The 22811-nt window shown below is 45.4% G+C and overlaps 1 protein-coding gene across 1 annotated transcript in view; it reads left to right on the plus strand.

Annotated features, from left to right (window-relative positions):
• Positions 1–22811, plus strand: part of dpp6a (dipeptidyl-peptidase 6a) — an 848482-nt gene that overhangs the window by 402469 nt on the left and 423202 nt on the right. Inside the window, exon 4 of the mRNA XM_078537068.1 lies at positions 7023–7117. Coding sequence (XP_078393194.1) covers positions 7023–7117 — 95 coding nt within the window. The remainder of the gene's footprint in view (positions 1–7022; positions 7118–22811) is intronic.

A 22811-nucleotide genomic window follows, 5' to 3' on the forward strand; every position in this document is an offset into this window, starting at 1 on the left:
CCACGATCTCTGTCTGTTTAACCTCCCCCTTTAGAATGCCCTGCAGCCGTTCAGTGACATCCTTGACCCTGGCACCAGGGAGGCAACATACCACCCTGGAGTCACGTCTACGGCCGCAGAAATGCCTGTCTGTTCCCCTTACTATCGAGTCTCCTACCATTATTGCTTTCCCCCTCTTTTTCCTCCTCCACTGTGCAGCTGAGCTACTCACAGTGCCATGAGCGTGGCTGCACTCTCCAGAGGAACCGTCACCCTCACTGCTTTCCAACACAGAAAAATGGTTCTTGAGCGATATGCACCCTGGGGATTTCCTGACTACCTGCCTGACACCTTTCTTCTGACTGATGGTCACCCATTCCCTCTCTGACTGCACTTCCTGTGGGGTGACCACGTCTAAAAACGTGCTATCCACGAAACTCTTGGCCTCGCGGATGCACCTCAGTGCCTCCAGCTGCCGCTCAAGCTCTGAAACACAGAGCTCAAGTAGGTGTAGCTGGTGACACTTCCTGCACACGTGGTCGGTCAGAGCACAAGGTGAATCTAGGACTTCCCACATGTTGCAGGCGGTACATAACATGGGATTGAGCTGCCCTGCCATGCCTCTGGTTGAAAAAAACCCTTACTGGTTTCAGAACAGGGACTATGGGTGCTGCCCACTCTGAGAACTGAACTGCTTTTATGACACTCAGCCTCTCTAGCTGGTTCAGTTTAGCCTCACCCTTCTCTCTCAAAGCGTATGGCACTGGTCTTGCTTTCAAGAAGCAAGGGTTTGCTTCTGGGTCCACGTAAACCTTGGCCTGTAGGCCTTGGATTTTTCCCAGTTCATCCTTGAAGACGGTGTCATTTTTTTTAGCAGTTAGCCTGGTAGTCCACTTGCCCACTACTGGAAGATTTTGGACCTATTTAATTTAATCTCCTTCAACCAATCACACCCTAGAAGGCTTGGCCCTTTACCTTCTACCACAATCACTGGGAGCTGTGCTGACTGGTGTCTATAATGAACAGTTGCTCTGGTGATACAGTTTACTTGGATTTCTTCACCTGTGTACATTTTCAACTTGGCAGATATTTGTTCTAATTTTAATTGTTGGTCACCTTTATTTAAGTATCTGAAAGTGTGTACTCCTATTACGGTGGTAGAAGCACCTGTGTCTACCTCCATTTTTAATGGTTTACTATTTACTTGCGCTGTAACAATTATTGGCTCTGTCTTCCCCACTTTCATGTTGAATAATGAATAAATGTCAGAATTGGTTATTTCTAGCTCCTCTACACCCTGGACTTCATTGGACTTTGTTTGTTGTTTGGAGGCCTGTTTAAATCTCGCTTTGCACTGTCTCATTATGTGTCCACTTCTGTGATAAAAGTAACACTCTGCGTTTTTAAATTGCCAATCGCTAGAAGACTGATTCATCGTTTCCGTGTCAATGAAAGCTATTTTTTGACTTAATTGCTAAGCTGTTTCCTCTCTTTTTTTTTGGTTAGCGGGGCCCTTTCCCGCTTCGCAGCGGAGTCCCAGCTTTTCCCGCCACTTTTGGCTGATTGTTCCCACCCAACTAGGAGAACGGTGCCATTTGGCACCTCTTGAATTGTGTGTGAGTCGCTTACAGTGCTTTCCATTACCAGCGCTATTTATAACGCTTTCTTTAAAATCAAGATTCACTTCAGCCAGCAATCTTCGCGGAATAGTGTCTTCCTTCATGCCACATACGAAACGGTCTTTGAGCATTTTATTCAGGGTTTCACTGAAATCACAATATTCCATTAGTTGTTTAAATTTTGCTACGTAGGTAGCAATTGTCTCCCCCGGGGCTCTATTCCATGAATTGAACATGAGCCTCTGCATTGTGACTGAGGGCTTGGGTTGAAAATGTCCTTTAACAAAATCTCCTGATTCATTGAAAGTCTTCAAATCGGGGGCACTGGGGGTCATCAAGCTTCAAATTAAACTGTAGGTCTTGCTCCCACAAATATTCAGGAGAATCGCTCTCCTCTTTTCCTCCCCTCTGATTTTGTTTGCTTGAAAAAAGAACGCAAGACGTTCTATATATTGAGAAATCAAAGGGATCGATTCTGCCAAACTGTGGCATTTTGGATGAGTGTATCTTCTTTTATTTTTAATCAACTTAGGTATTCACAATCGCTGGGTGAGGTACATCACCGAACCTGATTTATCCTCATCGCCAGTTTGTTGTAGAGTTGATCTATAGTCAGCTTTTCTTAGTGGAAACATTTAACTTTATTTACAAGACAGCAGCAACAACTACACACGTGCATCAAACTCCATGACTCAAGAAGAACTGCTCTGTAGAGATTCCCCGTGCTGTAAACACATAAGAACATGAGAAATAGGAGCAAGAGTAGGCCATTTGGCCCCTCGAGCCTGTCCCACCATTCAGTAAGATCATGGCTGATCTGCCCCAGGCCTCAACTTCTCTTTTGTGCCAGCTCCTCATAGCCCTCAACTCCCCAATATTTCAAAAATCTTTCTACCCCCTCTTTAAATACTTTCAGTGATCTAGTCTCCACAACTCTCTGAGGTAGAGAATTCCAAACATTCACTACCCTCTGAGAGAAGAAATTCCTTCGTATCTCAGTTTTAAATGAGTGTCCCCTTGTTCTGTAATTATGTCCCCTAGTTCGAGATTCCCCCACTAGTGGAAAAATCTTCTCAACATCTATCCTGTCAAGCCCCCTCAGAATCTTGTAAGTTTCAGTAAGATCACCCCTCATTCTTCTAAACTCCTATGAACCTGTTTAGCTGTTCTTAATAAGCCAACCCCTCCATCTCAGGAATCAGCCTAGTGAATCTCTTTTGAATGGCCTCCAATGCCAGTATATCCTTTCTTAAATACAGGGACCAAAACTGTACACAGTACTCCAGGTGCGGCCTCACTAATACCCTGTACAGTTGTAACAAGGCTTCCCTATTTTTAAACTCCAACCCCCTAGCAATACAGGCCAAAATTCAACTTGCCTTCTTTGGCTTACGCAGATCATGTGATTTTACAACACAGGATTATTCTTAAAACTACAACCCTACCTTCCCCAAAACTATAATTACTACAACAACTTAATCCTGAACCTCTGGCACCATAAGCCTAACTTTAACTCCGGGCCAATTTTGGTCAAGGGAGTATTGCTGTGGTTCACTTTGCCAGAAATAAGATCCAGGGTATTTAAGTTCCTGAGTCTTATTTAAATATTGCTGAAAAGAGAGACATGTTACCGAAGCTTTTCATCTTGGCCTCATCAGGACAAATGTAGGAATGCCAAATTTCAAACAATCACAGCAGTTTATACTACAAGAGAGAAAGGTGCTGATTGGTTGGCAAGTCAACTCTAGCTGAGGATGGGGCAGAAAAAAAAAATCACACAGGTGTCAGCCACAGTAGGACAATTGACAGTTTGTGGGGAGGCCATAGGACTGCAGGAAGTTATAGAGATTGGGAGGATAAGATCAAGAAGGGATTGAAACAGAAGGATGTGAGTTTTAAATTGGAGGCATAGGGGGCTACGAGCCAATGTAGGTCAGCAAACACACAGTTGATGGGTAAACGGCACAAATAGCTGTAGGATGCAGATTTTATTTTCCAGGGTTTTTTTGTCCCTCCTCTCCTGAAGATCCTGACTTAGGCTGGGATACAAGGAACAGTTTTTTGGATGAACTGAAAACTGAGGAGGGTGGAGGATGGGGCGGTGGGGTGGGGGGCACTGCAGCGAATCTGAAGGTGAAAAGTGTTTCGTGAGCAGATGAGCTAAAGTATTTGTGAAGGCAGCTGCTGCTATGGTCCTTGTGGTGAAAAGCATATGGTGAGCAATTTCGATCCCACCTGTCTGCCTGAAACCAGTTAGGTGGGAATTTAAAATTGCCCATTTATGTACTGTTATGACCGATGCAGTTGGTAAAGCAGAGTTATTAAAAAACCCCAGAGGGAAACTTTAAACAACAGTCATAACCTATAATTTTAAGTGTAATGTTTGAGGTGCGACACTAAATTCAGGAATCGGACCACCAGTTCTTGAGGTTTTACATTAAACTAAGTGAAATATTTTATTAATTTACACAGGTTAAAATATATACACACATGGCTACAAATTACTACTATCATCACCTTTAACAAATTCCCAAACTAATCTCCATTAAGGCAACAGCAACCCATACACTTAACCAGACACCAGGCAAAGCATTTTCACCGTACAAATTCAAAATGAGGTTCTTTTCACTTTGGTTCCTGTGGTGACAGTTGGAGGCTTACAGCTGTCTTTTGATCTCACATTGCCTGAAAACTGCTGAAGTTATACCACCACCGCCCATTGAGTATAAATTCTTATTGTATCACCAGCCTCTTCTAACAATAAAACCCCTTTTATAGTACTAATTTTATTATTAATATAAACATATTGCTTGGTATCTGCTAGATAGATACTAGTTTTCACCCCACTTCTTGAATGCTCTATTCAAAAAATGCAAAAGCACTCTACCTCTCTGTTTACATCTCAAAACTAGTACATATCAAAGCACCCAGACTAGCTGGCTTTAATCCAATTAAGACACACCCACAGACTAAACCTCTATTTTAAAAGAAAAATATTTTCCAAAATATTATATAAATTAATAGCTTCATGACAGTACCCACTCTGAAGTAGCCAGGAGCTGACTGTTAACTGGGTTATTAATCACTGCACTACTGTACGCTTTTAGCTAAGTGCATGATAACTAGCAAGGAATGTCTATACAGGCCTGACCAGGGAGAGAGACAGATTAGCTATAACAAATATTGCCTGTAGTGGCAGGGGTGGGGCTTCTCAAATAGGAATATTTTTTAAGAACCCAGATTCCATTCTCAAATAAGGAGTGCAGTCCAAAAAGTGAAACCAAGATATTATATCATTAGAATTGCTAAATCTGGGTTGGCAAAGGGTAAATTCATAACAGGAAATGGAAGGAACTTTTTCATACAGAGGGTGATGAACTCTTGGATTGGTCTAGCATGCAGGATAGTAGAGGACCAGACTTTTCGGGTGGTCCAAAAGGCAGTTGGATGCTGGCCTGGGGGAGTTGGAAGTTTAAAGCATCAAGCTTCAGTGGGCTGACTGGCTTTTCCTTGACCTTGAGTTTTCTTCTGTTGCATAAAATAAGATTACATCACGTGTCTGGAAATTCAACTGAGTTTTAATTCCAGTGATTTTATTTGTAATAAATGAGGATCAGCGTTTCTGATTTGTTCATTATAAGACTTCATTTAACTCATGGATTTTTTTTATCATCTGATGCTTTTAAAGACCTTGTCATTAAATTGTCACTTGCTAGGAGGGGTGATTTGCAGTCATCAGACTACTAATCCTTGTACTTTAATCTTGTATTCATGTAGCATCTTCAGAGAGCTCCATTGCTTAGTAAAAGTCAGACAGCATAGCATGTATTGCTATTATACTGTATAAATTATACTGCATAAATAGGCTATTGCTTCTACTAAAATAGCAGACAGAAGAATTTCCTCTGAGCATGTTAAGTGCTTTGCAATGTTAGCATGCAGTAGTTCAAGATAGGAAAGAATTACTTCAGCTTTAACATTTGTTCAAAGCAAGGCATAGGAAAATGCCCAACAACCCCAGTTAGAAACCATTCAAGTCTCAGTTCAGAATGCTTTTCTCCAATGGTTTCGAAAATGGCTTCTTGGCGGGGGCTTTCATTTGTTTTTCCAATCTTGCTTTAAAACATAATTGTCAAAATTCTTAATGTGAGTGCAGGTAAAAGCAAATCCAGTCACAGCTTTCCATAGCTCCAATGCATTGCCATTGTGTACAACCATTAAACTCCACTGTATAACATCATACCTCAACTTGTAAGTGCTGATGTTCAAAGGGACTTCGGTACGCTCGTACAAGGAATCTAGAAAGTTAGCGTGCAAGTATTTCAAGCAGTTAGGAAATTAAATGGCATGTTGGCCTTTATTGCAAGCCGCTCTGCTACAATTGTTCAGGGTTTTGATGAGACTGCAGCTAGAGTACTGTATGCAGTTTGGTCTCCACATTTAAGTACACGTTTGCATTGGAGTGTAAAGCAAAGGTTCACTAAATTAGGATGAAGGGGTTGACCTATGATAAGAGGCTGAGTAAATTGGGTCTATATTCTCTGGAATTTAGTAGAATGAGAGGTGATGTCATTGAAACCTACAAGATTCTGAAGGGGCTTGATAGGGTGGACACTGAGAGATTGTTTCTGCTGGTCAGGGAATCTAAAACATGGGGACGCAGTCTCAGGATAAGGGGCCAATCATTTAGGACTGAGATGAGGAGAAATTAATTCACTCACAGTGTGTGAATCTTTGGAATTCTCTACCCCACAGTATTGTGGATGTTCCATCGTTGAATCCATTTATGGCTGGGATAGACAGATTTTTGGTCTCTTGGGGAATCAAGGGATTTGGGGAGTGGGTAAGGAAGTGGAATTGAAACCCAAGATCAGCCATGATCGCATTGAATGGCAGAGCAGGCTCGATGGGCCAAATGGTCTACTTCTGCTCCTATTTTTTGTGTTGTCGTGGGCCTTCCCTAACAGAAGTGATGAGGGACTCCCGCTGGCTCTCCAACCAACACTCCCCATTGCCAAGATTAAATTCTGCCCTATGAGTGGGAGAATTCTCCCCGGACAATTCTCCCCTGACCAATATTTATCCCTCAACCAACATCACTAAAAACATCTTATGTGTTCATGAACGCGTAGCTATTTATGGGAGCTTGCTGTGCCTAAATTGGCTGTGTTACAACAGTGCACTTCAAAAGTACTAAATTGTTTGTAAACTGTTTAGGGAGGTTCTGAGATCATGAAAGACACTATATAAATGTAAGCTTTTCTATTGCATGGAACTTAAAGCTAGCTTTGGATGCAAAATCAACTGCTTTCTAAACCTGCCCATGTCCAATTTCATCCCAATTATGTTTCCTTCCTTAAACAGAAAGAGCAGAATCTACCTGGCTCTGCCCAATCACTTCATTTTCTTTCTGTTTATGCGCAGATAATGAACTGCTGTATCGCACCTCGGATGGAAATCTGGAGAGGCTGAATGTTGAAACCATGGAAATGACACTCCTGATGACAAACCAGAAATTTGTAAGCATTTCTTTGACCTTTCATCTAGAAATCATGCCAGAAAAATACAGCACAAAGTGTGAAATTACTGTCGGGACGCACTATAAACAAATCATTTCAAGGTTTCACATAAGTGCAATAAGTGATTGTTAAAAAAGTGAAGCTTTGTTTTATAACAGCGTGACATTTTGATGAATAATTAGTGTGTTTTTTTTTAAACAGCAAGTGCCCTCTCAGTGCACCCTAGGCACTCGGTTTTGTTTTGCTTTCAGTGATCAAAAAGTTGAAGTGTAGGCGTTCAGTTGCAGCCTCTGTTTACTTGAAGAAGGATAATTTCCTGTGTATGGCAATTGTAGCAAACCCATTAACACATTGAGAAAAGAAGAATGCTTATGTAGCACCTTTGCATATTCTTAGAATGCCTCAATGTGCTTTAAATCTGTTGTGTAGGCAAGTATGTCAGCCAAATTGGCAACGTTAAGATCCCACAGACAAAAATCGGATGAATGAGCTGTTTTGATGGCATTGGTTGAAGGAATAATGTTGACCAAGGCACTGGGATAGTGCCCTGCGCCTTTTCAGATACAGCCACAGGATCTTTTAAGTCTGTCAGAACAAACAGACTTAATGCCTCATCTGAAAGATAGAACATCAGACAATGTGGGCCTCCCTCACTACAGCTCCGGTGTGTCAGTCTAAATTGCTTGCTCAAGTTTCTGTTTGAACTTTTTGACACATATTATCTGAATGGAGAGCTGTGACTAGTGGAGTTCCGCAGGGATCAGTGCTGGGACCTTTGCTGTTTGTGGTATACATAAATGATTTGGAGGAAAATGTAACTGGGCTAATTAGTAAGTTTGCAGACGACACTAAGCTTGGAGGAGTTGCAGATAGTGAAGAGGATTGTCAAAGGATAGAACGGGATATAGATCGGTTGGAGACTTGGGCAGAGAAATGGCAGATGGAGTTTAATCTGGACAAATGCGAGGTGATGCATTTTGGAAGGTCTAATACAGGCAGGAATTATACAGTAAATGGCAGAACCCTTAAGTGCATTGACGGGCAGAGGGATCTGGGTGTACAGGTCCACAGGTCACTGAAAGTGGCAACGCAGGTGGATAAGGTAGTCAGGAAGGCATAAGGCATGCTTGCCTTCATTGGCAGGGGTATTGAGTATAAGAGCTGGGAAGTCATGCTGCAGCTGTATAGAACCTTGGTTAGGCCACACTTGGAATATTGCATTCAATTCTGGTCGCCACATTACCAGAAGGATATGGAGGCATTGGAGAGGGTGCAGAGGAGGTTTACCAGGATGCTGCCTGGTCTGGAGGTTATTAGCTATGAGGAGAGGTTGGAGAAACTCGGATTGTTCTCACTAGAGCGACGGAGATTGAGGGGCGACTTGATAGAAGTTTCCAAAATTATGAGTGGCATGGACAGAGTAGATAGTCAGAAGCTTTTTCTCAGGGTGGAAGAGTCAATTACTAGGGGACATAGATTTAATGTGAGAGGAGAAAACTATAAAGGTGATGTGCGGGGCAAGACTTTTACGCAGAGGGTAGTGAGTGTCTGGAATTCGCTGCCAGAGGAGGTTTGTGGAAGCAGGTACGATAGTGGTGTTTAAGAGGCAGCTTGACAAATACATGAATAGGATGGGAATAGAGGGATACGGACCCCGGAAGTGCAAAATGTTTTAGTTGACGGGCAATATGATCGGCGCAGGCTTGAAGGGCCTGTTCCTGTGCTGTACTTTTCTTTGTTCTTATATGAAACGAGGCTCATGTTTGTAACGTCGCCCAACTCTGTACCAGCCTCAGCTCATCTGCTGCTGAAAGCCTCACCCATGACTTGGCTACCTTTAGACTTTATTATTCTAATGCACTGCTTGCTGGCCTCCCACATTCTCCCTCCATTGAAAAGTAAAAGGCGACTTAATTGAAACCTTTAAGATCCTGAGGTGTCTTGACAGAGTGGATGTTTCCTCTTGTGGGAGAATCTAGAACTCAGGGTCGCTGTTTAAAAATAAGAGGCTGCTCATTTAATACAGAGATGAAGAGAAATTTTTTCTCCCAGAGGGTTGTGAGCCTTTGGAACTCTCTTCCTCAAAAGGCAGTGCTGGGCCATTTTTAAGACAGAGCTATATAGATTCTTGATTAACAAGGGGGTGAAAGGTTATTGGGGGAAGGCAGGAAGGTGGAGTCGAGGTTACAATCAGATTAGCCATGAACTTATTGAATGGCAAAGCAGGCTTGAGAGGCCGAGTGGCCTACTCCTGCTCCTAATTCGTATGTTCGTATGTCCATAAACCTGATGTCATCCAAAGCTCTGTTTGTCATGTCCTAATGCACACCAGGGCCTGAATTCTCAGCTCAGCGGGCGGGCGCGATTGACAGACTCAGGATCGGCTGGGAAATGGACCACCGACTGCAATCGGCCCCTGGCAGGCCAATTAATGGCCGGGTGGGGTTGGGAGGAGGACAGGCGATGATGTCAACAAGGGCGCGGGCGAGCGCTGAGAGAAATCTCCCTGAAGGCAGAGAGCTTCCTCAGGGAGCTGCATATCTGAAAACCATGAAATAAAGTTTTGAAAATCAGGAAAGAAATGTCGAAGCATCACACTTAGGCACCTGAACATATAGATGATAAAAATGCTGTCCACAGATGTCTATTTTTATTTTATTTAATAATGGAAACCTCATCCCGCCCTTGGATGAGGTTTCTTGAAAAATGCAAATGCCGATTCGCCTGTCCGCCAACCATAAGGTTGGAGGGGCCATGGAAAGGTCCGAGACAATTACACCGTTAATGGGCTTAGTTGGCGTCTTAATTGTCGGCGGGCACGCTTCCGACTTTTGCATGCGCCCGCTAAGCGAAATATCGCGCAAGCGCGGGATGATGTCAGGACACTCACCCGAGGTCTTCTCACGCTATTTTACGCCCAATCGGGTCAGGCATGTGCCCGTCCGCAAGGCGTCAAATTCTGCCCCAAGTCTTGTTCACACCCTTGGTCACTGCCTTACATTTGTTCCCGGTTAAGCAATGCCTCCATTTAAAAATTCTCATCCCTGTTTACAAATTCCTCTTGCTCCACTCTATCTATGTAATCTCCTCCAGATATACAACTGTCCATGATATCTGCACTTCTCTAATTCTGGACTCATGAGCACCCCCGAATTTAATTGTTCCACCACTGGAGTCCATGCCTTCATCTTCCTAGGTCAGAAGCTCTAGAATTTCTTTCCTAAACCTCTTCGCCTCTCTACCCCTTTTCTCGTTTAAGATGCTCCTTTTTGGTCGTTTGCCTTGATTTCTTCTTATGAGGCCATTCAGTCCACCATGTCTCTGCCGACTTTTCAAAAGACCAATTCAGTTGGTCCCACCGCCCTGCTTTTTCTCGATAGCCCTGCAATTTCCTCTCTCTCGAGGATTTATCCAATTTCCTACTCAAAGTTAGTATTGAACCGTCTTCCACCATCCTTTCAGACCATGCATTCCACATAATAACTTACTGCATAAAGCATTTCCTCCTCATCTTCCTCTGGCTCTTTTGCTAATTTTCTTAAATCTGTGTTCTCTGGTTACTAATCCTCCTGCCACTTTCTCCCCATCTACTTCATCAAACTCTGCATAATCTTGGACATCTCTATTCAATTTCCCTTTAACCGTCTCTGCTCTGAGAACAATTCCAGTTCCTTTCGTTCCAGCGCATTACTGAAGCTGTTGCTGGGCTGTGGAGAAAGAGCAGAAACATCGGACTAATTGGATAGCTCTTTCAAAGGCTCAAGGACCATCTCCAAGAAGGGAGAATCCAACCATCGCCCCTTGATGTTCAATGGCATTATCATCACTGAAGTGTGATGGAATGCTACTCACTTGCCTGGATGAAAGCAGCTCCCACAACACTCAAGAAGGTTGACTCCATCCAGAACAAAGCAGCCCGCTTGATTGGCACCACATCCACAAACATTAACTCCCTCCACCACCGACGCACATAGCAGCAGTGTGTACCATCTACAAGATGCACTGCAGGAATTCACCAAGACTCCTTCGACAGCACCTTCCAAACCCACGACCACTACCAGCTTGAAGGACAAGGGCAGCAGATAGATGGGAACACCACCGCCTGGAAGTTCCCCTCCAAGTCACTCACCATCCTTACTTGGAAATATATCGCCGTTCCTTCATTGTCGCTGGGTCAAAATCCTGGAATTCCCTTCCTAACAGCACAGTGGGTGTACCTACACCACATGGACTGCAGCGGTTCAAGAAGGCAGCTCACCTTCTCAAGGACAACTAGGGATGGGCAATAAATGCTGGCCCAGCCAGCGAAGCCCACATCCCGTGAGTGAATAAAAGAAAAGGAGCCAGATTGCCTCCTTCTCTATGGTGTGATTCAATCTTGGCGAGACAGCTTCTTGAACAAAGGACACTTAAAATAATTATTATTTTGTGATACTTCAATGAACTGAATAAAGATTATAAATTTTCAATTCATCGAGATGAGAAATGTCAGCGCTGAGGAATGTCCAATTTTTACACATTTGGGCCTGAATTTTTGCTCTCGGGTCAGGCATGCAGTGTCGGGAGAACGCCTGGCTCCACGAGTCCAACTCCTTGAAAAGTCCCCCTCAAGTTCGGATTTTTTTTTTCCCGGGGTGGGGGCTGAGCTTTATGGGAGTTGCGTCCGTCGCCCCTGGAAAGAGTTCGTAGGCAGACACAGAGGCTGCCAGATGTGGAAGTGGGCTGAGCCCAAGGCCTGCCTTGGTGCAAATGACATCTTGTCCCAGCTGTGAAAGAAAAGAATGAAACAAAAAACAGCCCTCCAGCACTCAGCCCTCACACCCCCTCACCCCCCTCCACATACACTCTCCATGCCCCACCCATGCCGACATATGCCATCTCAGGACCCCCAACCACTCCATGGCCTCTCATGCTATCCAGTGCTAACCTATGCCCCTCCACCTACCTGCATATCCCTTTATAGCCCCTACGCCAGCATAGTGCCAACTCATGCCAATCCATGCCTTTTTCGTTAGATCCCCCATGCCAATTCACCCAGTATTCACCATGGGCAGACATCAGGAACATGCTGAGTTTAAATAAAGTTCTTTAGTATATATTGATGAATTCACTATTTAAAAAGCACTCTTATTGATAAAAACCCATTCTTACATTTAACTCCTTTGAATCCCTTGTAAGAACAAGCATTTGTATTCATAGTCCCACTTCAAAGAGTATATGAGCACTTGGAGCTTTCAATCAAACTGTGAACTGACAGGAACCCCTGCGATAATGATAGGTTGTGAAATCAGTCATGCAGCATGAATCCTGTAATGGTAGCCCTCAGGCTTATATCAACAGGCAGAGTAGAATAATAAGCACTGATTTTTTTCAACCCTGCAGTTTTTTTCCAAATATTTAAAGGGCAGGAGATTTAAATGCCCTGACAGCTTGATGGTTCCAATCAGCTTGAGATTTCCAATGAGTTTAGCCATTTTTTACGCACATTCATGTCTACAATCTCAAAAGGCACTTGACTCTTCCAGAGGGCATGTTACCTCTTCCAAAGGGCACCTGATGTCTCCCAAAGGCGTCATGGAACAGTATCCAAAAGGGTACCTTAGCTCTCAAAAAGGGTATCCTACCTCTGCAAAGAACTCTGGTAAGTTTAGACCTTCTCCTATCAGGTGTAATGTGCAAAAACCATATTTCACACTCCTTCTTTGTGAAAATCAAATCAAACTGAAGGCAGCTGCACTTTAACATGCAGCTGTCTCAGTGAACCACGGATGTCCAAAGTTTGACCTTTCGCCGTCCACCACAGGCCCCCCTTCTCTCCCCCCCCTCCCCCCACCGCCCCCCTGCAAAAATGGTGGGGGCTGGGTTGGAAGGCAGGACTTTTGGATTTGGGTCTCCTGTGTCATTTTCGCAAAGATGAAGAGGCTCTCCACCTGCGTTAAAATGAAGGCCTTGGTATCGAGCGACTCCCAGGTCTCAGTGAAGCAATGCAATAAAGTCAAACTGCTTTCACTCTGACCCCATATTGGGCCATCATGGGTTCTGAGTGCAATTGCAAGAGAAGTCTCAGGTTGCAGGCAGCTCTTTTTTTCTGGCTGCCCCACCCATGCCAATATGCCGACTGGCAACTGGATTTGTGACTGTGTGAAACCAGAGCAGAGTGACAGGCAGCTTCCAAGTCAGCAGTACATGCTGCACCTGAAGCTAAGCCCCTGAGTTTTAAGACCAGCACAGTAACCCATTTCACCACCCATTCCTTGTGACATGTGATCCCTGTAACAATATTTAACTTAGCAAGGGTAGATGTACTTTCTTCATCTTGAACTGTAGATAAATCTCACTTGTGTTACTGCTTGAATATTTGGAAATATACCTCACCATCGGGTGTGGGCTAGCAGGCATTGGGGGCCATTTTATCAGGCAGGAAGGTGAGAGGGTGAGAGCCCATTGCCTTTCTGACTCACCCCAATTAATTCAAGACCGGGGAAAGCTGAGGTTGGCCCTCCCGCCTCTGAGCCAATTGAAGGTCTTAAGTGAACAATTAACATTGTGTGGTCACCAATATTCTACCATGGTGGGGAGGTGTCCCGAACCATGTGGACAGGAGACCATAGAAATAGTGTGGCAGCCTCCTGGCAGGTTTGGGGGTATCTGCTGATCAGGCAGCCTATACTCCATGCAAGACCCCATGAGCAGCAAGGGCTGCCCCCCCACTGAAAGCCCCTATTCCACCCGCCATACAAACTACGCAGCTCCTCGTCCAGCCAGGCAGGCCCTGGCAAGCCCACCCCACCTATCTTTACTCTGGGCCTACAAGAGCAGTACCCACTGCCGGGAACGAAGATCTGCAGGCCCTCTAATTGGTCAGCAGCTCATGGAGGCAGGCTCCTCACCTGTAAGGCCCCGGAAACCCCAGCGGCAGATAGCGGTCTGCCTAACTGACATTTAATCCTGTCGGCGCTCCCAGAAATGGCTGTCACCCGGATTGCCAATGGCTTTCCAGACATTGGACAGGGTCACTGCCATACCCAGTAAATCCATCCACCGTGTAGATAGTTGTATAGATTACTTCAAGGATACTCAAACCTTGCTGACAAAGAGGTGGGAGCAGCTTCATTCTAATTACTTTCCCATTTGCATTATAATAATATCAATGATCATCACAGGCACTCAGAGCGAAGGGTTTACCTTTGGACACTCTCAAATTTTGAGGCGTTATATAACTCGTATTTATTTCAAATTATTGCTGCATTCCAAATTTCAGAATCAATCAAAGTTTTATGAGTTGGTCAGCGTTGGTATTCACAGCTTTCCCAAATACTGCAAGTTAATTATTATCAAATTGCTATAGCTTTTTATTAAGTAGGCATTAATTATTTATAGTGGTGTTATCAAGCTGTCATATTTTTATAGGTGGACAATTACAATTTAGTGACAGATTAAGTAAAAGTTGATGGCCGACACTTAAAGAGAAGCATTAATGTCTAAGATCAATCAGAAGGTTCTATCAAAAGCGCTATTCACATTTAACCTCAAATTAATCTACTTCACTGTTCACAATAAGTACTTTTATGAACAATGTAATAGACTTCGGTCTAAATTCTCAAAGCGCAGTATGGCTTGTTCTGTAGACCAGACCTAACGATTGTGATAATTGTGCAGTTTTCAGGGCGATTTTCATCTCCACTTATCCTTAGCCTGGCTTTGGCGTAAGTTTTTAGTTCGCAAAAAACGTTAGCATTGGGCAGCTTTTCACTGCACTAATTGTTTCACCTTTTTGTGCCCTGATTGGCGATTTGACCAGAACTCTCTGATTGGATAATCAGAGATTCCAGGGACGTGCTTAGTTTCAAGCCACAGCAAAAGAAGTCTCTGATTAAAACAATGGAAAGGACATGGGGGACTTTAATTTTCATGTAGACTGGGATAATCAAATTGGCAAGAATGGTCTAGAAGATGAGTTTATAGAATGTTTTCATGACAGTTTCTTGGGACAGTACGTAGTGAAACCAACTATGGGTAAAGCTATCTTAGGTCAAGATTGTGTAATGAAGCAGAGTTAATTAGTAATGTTGTGGTAAAAGATCCACTGGGAAATGGTGACTGTTATACCATTCAATTCCATGTTAAATTGAAAGTGACATATTCCACTCGCAAAACAAAAATCTTAAACTTAAAACAAAACAATTTCATAGGGATGAAGGGAGCACTGACAAAGGTTGATTGGTAAATGGGCTAAAAGGTATGACAGTGAATGAGCAGTGGGAAACATTTAAAGAAACAATTCAGAATGTTCAACAAAAATACATTCCATTGAAGAACAAAAACTCAGCAAGTGGAACCATCCGTGGCTCACTCAGGAACTTAACGATGGCATTAGGTTAAAAGAAGAGGCTTAGAATGTTACAAAAACAGTAGCAAGTCTGAGAACTCAAAGTGTTTTAGAAAGCAGCAAAGGGCCACCAAAATGTTGATAAAAGGGGAAAAAATAGGATATGAGAGTAAAACTAGCTAGAAATATAAAAACAGATTTCAAGAGCTTTTACAAAAAGGAAGAGAGTCGCTAAAGTAAACGTTGGTCACTTAGAAGCAGAGACAGGAGAAATTATCATGGGGAACAAGGAAATGGTGGAAGTATTGAACAAATATTTTGTGTCTATCTTCGCAGTAGAAGACACAAGTTCCATACCAGAAATAGACGATAACCTAGGGGCTAAAGAGAAATTACAAAAATTAATATCAGCAGAGATAAAGTATTGAAGAAACTTAAGGGACTAAAATCCGACAAATCCCCAGGGTGCAATGGCCTACACCCTAGGTTCTGAATGGGATAGCTGCAGAGATAATGGGCATGCGGGCGATGATATTCCAAAATTCCTTAGATTCGGGAATGGTCTGTTAGATTGGAAGTTGCCCAATGTTACACAGCTTTTCAAGAAAGGAGGGAGAGAGAAAATAGGGAACTACAGGCCAGTTATCCTAACATCAGCTGTTGGGAAAATGTTGGAACCTTTTATTAAATAAGTCTTAACAATGCACTTAGAAAAGGATAGTATGATTAGAACAAGTCAACATGGTTTCACTAAAGGGAAATCCTGTTTGACAAATTTGTTAGAGTTGTTTGAGGATGTAACTAGTAGGGTGGATAAGGAGGAACCAATAGATGCAATACAACTGGATTTTCAAAAGACATTCGATAAAGTGCCACACAAAAGTTTAATAGGTAAGATATAGGCTCATGGAGTTGGGGGTAATATGTTAACATGAATAGAGGATTGGTTAACGGATAGAAAACAGAGAGTAGGCATAAGCTGGGCTTTTTCAAGTTGGCAGGCAGTGAATAGTCAAGTGCCACAAGGGTCAGTGCTGGGTCCTCAGCTATTTACAATCTATATTAACGACTTAGATGAAGAGACAGAGGGCAGAATCATCCCAGATTTGCACGAAATGTGGCAGCGGGCAGGTAAAGCGACGTTGTTTTATGCTGTATCGTCCCAAACCTGCCACATTATTTATGCACTTCAGGGAAACACGCTGTTTCTATGGCAGACGGGTTCTCATTCACGCGCCCTGCATCACCCCGCAGCTGCATCACACCAGGCGCCATGTTTAAAGTCCAGCTACAAGCACACATCTCAGTGCTTCCAGGCCATCACTGCTGTGTGGAAGACATGGCCCTGAAACTGAAGAAGACTGCAGCCCCCAGGTTCAGCAACCCGTCCCTGAGCCCCTTTTGGATGCCGTGGAGGCCCACCGGGATGTCCTGTACCCCCACTCTGGCTGCAGGATTGACAGCAACAGCACTAACCCGGCTTGGGAGGCAGTGGCAGCAGTGGTCAGCGCCAACACCCTTCAAAAGAGGACAGCCACCCAGTGCCGCAAGAGGATGAATGATCTCCTCTGTTCTGCCAGGGTAAGTCACTCTTCTTATCACTCTCAACCCACACACTCACAAACCCATCACACATCAACAGGGACCTTACTGCCGGTTCAAGGGACATCACCATTCACTCTCACACTCACCATCATTGTCCTCATTCCATCTAAGGGACAAAGCACCACCCACACAAGCCAGGCATACTTATCATCTGGCCAGGCAGACATCCTGCATACACTCTCTTCATCTCTATTCATGCAGGACAAGCTGGCACATAAAAAGAGGGAGAGGTCGCAGACCGGTGGAGGAATGCCCAAAATCAAGGTCCTCACGGACTTTGAAAACAGAGCCATCCAGCTGGCCGGCGAGGATCTGGACTGGCCCTGTGCGGACGGTGAGGTCAGTGGTTCTCGACCAAGTGAGGATCCAGCAGTACAACATCCATCAGACAACCATGCTGTGAGTGATGTGTCCTGTTTCACAGGCCACTGCCAGGCACTAATTATTTCCCCTTGCTTTAGCAGGCACACCTGGGGAATAGCCAAGCGACTCCATGACCAGGGCCCCCAGTCAAGCCCCAAAGACACCTCTGGAGAGGAATCTGAAGGCACCTTGAAGTCCCACCACAGCGCTCACCCGCACAGTCTACCAGCCCAGAGCCACACACCTCAGTGGGACCTAGCTTAGGAACATAATCTGGTGAACACATCACACTGTTTGATCCACAGCAGGCGGTAGCAGGGACTTCCCAGGTCTCTAGCACTCAAACGACTACTGGCAGCCAGAAATTTGCTGAGTCTGAGTCAGATGACAAGCCTCTGAACTTGTCATGTCTCAGTTGCTGGAGCTGTAAAGGCAAGCTTGGGAACATCAGGAAAGGATGTCCGCTGCACTTCTCAGGTTGCAAGGCATGATAGAGGAGTCCATCTGCCTTCAGGCTGAGTTGATACCCTGGCATGCGAACACTGGTAAGATGGCGGCCGCCATGGAGGCCTTGGTCCAGAATGTCACTCCTGCACTGCTACCTGGGCTGAACTCCATCACCGAGACTATAGTTGGCCTCCAAACAGTGTGTACGCAAGATGGGTGCAGCGCAGCTCGATCTCACTCCAGCTACTCCTTCTCCTTAAGGAGTCAGCCTCAGGCCCTCGGGCACCCATAGGGAGGAAGATCAGCAGGTGCACATTCCTGGCCATCTACCCAGGTGACTCTGAGAGTGTCCGGCCTATCCAAATCGCCTCTTCCTGCAACATCAGCAGCTCCAGCTCCACAGGCCAAGGAGGGTGGCACTGCCACACAGCAGGACCCCGAAAGCAGGCCGGGGCCCTCCAAGCCACGGCCCTCCGGAGAATGCCCACCAAAATCATCACAGACAGGACGCTGCAGTCAGCAGCCTGCCTCCACCTCCGCTGTGGATGTCCAGGGGGCACCAAGATGTAGTGGCAGGGTTAGGAAAGTTAAGAAGAATTAGTTGCACAGCCGGGGCACAGGTGTTAATCTCTTGTACATACTGTTCAATATTGTCACTAAACTCCCAAGAATGTCTCCCTGCCTATGGCTCCTTGTTCTGATGAGCAGTGTTCTTGTCACTCAGATGTGAAACCTTGGTTTCTGCACAAGATAAAGGCAGGTGTCTCAGTCCAGGGCCTCTTCCCTGTGCTCTGTGCAGCCTTCAGACCAAAGTGATGGTCCGGCCTCACAATCCCTGGAAACATTACTGATGCCTGCACCTCGGCGGTTCTGGTCATTGCTGCCAGAATGTCATGGGCAGGATCCACAGAATCCCATCATTCTCTCTGGGGGCTCTCAGCACCTTTGAGGTGGGGCTGGCCCCATCACACCAGCATCTGTGACCACTGATGCTGTGCTCCTGAAGGGCTCAGGTGCTGAAGGCAGACAAAGGATCAGGTGCATTTAAAGTTTCACGGCTGTGTCTCTATGATATGACCCTGATCACAGAGCACAAGCGAGCTGACCTCAGACAGACAGGAGTCAGACATTCTCAGAGGCTGTGTGAAGATTTATGGAGTGTCCTCTCTGCATGTTGTCATCATCCTCCTGCGATCGAGTGACTATTAGGGCCTCAACTGTGTATCCATGACAGGAGCATTGTCACAGAGAGGGTTTTCACGCTGCCATAAGCCAGACTGGAGTCAAACATTCACAAATGCGATGTGAGGATCTATGGGGTCATCTCACTGCATGTTGTCATCATCCTCCACAAATCTAGCAGCTATGAGGGCCTCCAGAGCGTGCCTGCCTCGCCTGGCCAGTATAAGGGTCTGATCCCCGTCATCATTGCCTCCGAAGACCTCCTCTCCCTCATCTCCATCAGCGTCCTCCTCACCGAAGGAGACATGCAGCTCCTCCACCTCCTCCTCAGCCAGCTCCTCACCCCGTTGCAGTGCCAGGTTGTAAAGGGTGTAGCAGGCGAGGATGATGCGTGACACCCTCTGCGGACTTTATTGCAGGGCTTCACCAGACCGGTCCAGGCGCCAGAACCTCAACTTCAGCATCCTGATGGTCTGCTCCACCAAGTTGCGAGCTGCTGCATGAGCCTCATTAAACCGTCGCTCTGCTGCAGCCTGAGGCCGCCTCACGGGTATCATCAGTCACAGCCTCTGCAGGTAACCCTTGGCCCCGAGGAGCCATCCCTGCAGCTTCTGTTGACCCTGGAAGACTTCAGGGATCTGTGACCGACTGAGGATATAGGTGTCGTGCACACTCCCTGGAAACCGTGCGCACTCCTGCAGGATGCGTTTCTGGTCGTCGCACACCAGCTGCACATTCAGCGAATGGAACCCCTTGCGGTTGATATAGTTCACCGTGTGTAGCGACAGAGATCTGATGCCACATGAGTGCAGTCAATTGCACCCTGAACCCGTGGGAAATCAGAGATCTGGGCGAATCCAATGACCCTTGCACCCTGGCTGCCCTCGTCCCGGGCGAAATGCACAATGTTGTGTGCCCTCGCCAAGATGGCATCCATGACCTCAGGATGCATTTGTGGATGGAGGCTTGTGAGGTCCCACAGAGATCACCTGTGGAGCCTTGAAAGGAGATACTGGCATAGAAATTGAGCACTGAGGTCGCTTTCAGGGCCACTGGCAGTGGATGTCCTCCATGTCCCCATGGCACCAAATCCTGAAGCAGGTGGCAGATGTGAGCGACCAGTTCCCTAGACATGCGCAGTCTTCGGAGACACTGGTTCTCAGTCATCTGCAGGAATGGCAGGCGGTGTCTATAGACCCTGGGTGTCGCACTGACAAGCAACGGTTCGCTGTTGAATGGTGCTGAACATTGTGCAATTATCAGCGAACATCCCCACTTCTGACCTTATAATGGAAGGAAAGTCATTGATGATGCAGCTGAAGATGGTTGGGCCGAGGACCAAGGACACTACCCTGAAGAACTCCTGCAGTGATGAGCTGGAACTGAGATGAATGGCCACCAACAACCACAACCATCTTCCTTTGTGCGAGGTATGACTCCAACCAGTGGAGAGTTTTGCCCTTGATTCCCATTGACTTGTTTTGCCAGGGCCCCTTGATGTCACACTCGGTCAAATGTTGCCTTGATGTCAAGGGCAGTCACACTCACCTCACCCCTGGAGTTAAGTCTTTTGTCCATGTTTGAACCAAGGCTGTAACGTGGTAAGGAGCTGAGTGATCTTGGAGGAATCCAAACTGGGTGCCAGTCAGCAGGTTATTGCTAAGCAAGTACCGCTTGATAGCACTGTTGGTGACTCCATCCTTCATTTTACTGATGATTGAGGGTAGTCAATGGGGCGTTAATTGGCTGTGTTGGATTTGTCTTGCTTTTAGTGTGCAGGACACAGCTGGGGCAATTTTCCATATAGCTGGGCAGATGTGAGTGTTGTAGCTGTACTGGAACAGCTTGGCTAGGGGCGTGACAAATTCTGGAGCACAAGTCTTTAGTACTGTTGCTGGAATATTGTCAAGGCCCATAACCTTTGCAGTATCGAATGCCTTCAGCCATTTTTTGATGTTACGTGGAGTGAATCGAATTGGTTGAAGGCTGGCATCTCTGATGCTGGGGACCTCCGGAGGAGGCCGAGATGGATCATCCACTCGGCACTTCTGGCTGAAGATTGCAGCGAATGCTTCAACCTTATCTTTTGCACTAATGTGCTGGGCTCCTCCCTCATTGAGGAAGGGGACATTTGTGGAGCCTCCTCCTCCAGTGAGTTGTTTAATTGTCTACCACCATTCACGACTGGATGTGGCAGCACTGCAGAGCTTAGGCCTGATCCGTTGGTTGTGGGATCACTTGGCTGTGTCTATTGCATGCTGCTTATACTGTTTGACATGCAAGTAGTCCTGAATTGTAGCTTCATCAGCTTGTCACCTCATGTTTAGGTATACCTGGTGCTGCTCCTGGCATGCTCTCCATTGAACCTTGTGTGTGTTTGTACAAAGAATGTAGAAAGTTAGCATGTGGGTGCAGCAAGCAATCATGTTGACCTTTCCTGCAAGTTAATCATTGCTAATGTTGAGGAAATTGCCGACTAGAAGAGTAAGTTAGAGAGAGAGGACAAGGAAAATGTTGGAAACTCTTGGGTTGGCTGGTGAATGTGTTCAATATGAACATGTATCCATGGTATAGTCCTCGCCAAGTATGGCAGTCTGGAGGCCTGAACTAATTTGCTGCCCCAGACCTCACTGAGATGGCAAATTGCTGCTGACAGCTCGAGCCAATTGCAGGGGGAGAGCTTTTTAAATTGTTTTTTTCATAAGTCAAGGATTATGAAACCAAAATTGAAATGTGATAGTGGCATTAACAACAGAAACAGAGAATTTAAGGTGGGGGGGCGGGGGCGGGGGTGGAATTCCCTCCTCAAAATACCGTCGGACAACACGTAGTGCCTGACTGTGCTGAAATAGAAAGGGCAGAATCCTTTGAGCATTTTTTAAGTGGCGATGCCAGTGGCTCTGCAGCTACCGGAGACAGTGCCACCTTGTTTCCAGTTATTGGCGAGGAAGGAGAAAGATCAGATTCCATGGGAAAATATGAATGACCAAATTAAAAAATGAGTTTTTTAATTTTGGCAAGAAAACAGGGCCCGATGGATTGTATCCAAGCGTATGGAAATGAGGGGTGAGGGGCAAAGCTTGCGGCATAAACTTGTCACAGTTCATTAAACACACAGATAGCTCCAAGACCTCTTGAAAATAGCTCATCTAATTGCAGAATATAAAGAAGGGCAGAAACTTGATCTTGAAGCCTGTTACTGTGGATGGAGAAATGCTGTAGTCTCAATATAAGTGTGGATCAGGAAGGAATTTCAGCTCAATTTAAATACATCCACCTGGAGAAACCTGACATTTCCTCCAACTGTGTCTGTTGGCCAAAACTAGCACGGTAAGGGAATGCCATGCTTTGGCTTGCTGTGATCATAAGCAGAATTTTTAGGTTGGTGGGCAGACTGGCGTGCGCCCAACCCAATTGGACACGAAATTGCATGATATTTCGGTCAGTGGGCGGGCGCGTGCAAAAGTCCGAAGGGTGCCTGCCCACAATTAAGAGGCCAATTAGTTTAATTAAAGTTGCAACTGTCTCCGATTTCTCGTGGTCCATCCAACCTTATGGTTGACAGATGGGTGAATCTGCCAGGTGGACTTTACGTTTTTCATGAAGCCTCATCCCAGGGCAGGGTGAGGTTTCCGTTATTAAACTAAAAAAGAAAACCTATAGACAGCATTTTTATCCTGTATATGTTCAGGTCACTGATTGTGATGCTGATTTTAAATAACTTTATCTAATTGTTTTAAAGTCTTCATCTCCCTGAGGCAGCTCTCT

The sequence above is a fragment of the Cetorhinus maximus genome, chromosome 3 (assembly GCF_964194155.1).
Source record: "Cetorhinus maximus chromosome 3, sCetMax3.hap1.1, whole genome shotgun sequence".
NCBI classification, from domain to species: Eukaryota; Metazoa; Chordata; class Chondrichthyes; order Lamniformes; family Cetorhinidae; genus Cetorhinus; species Cetorhinus maximus.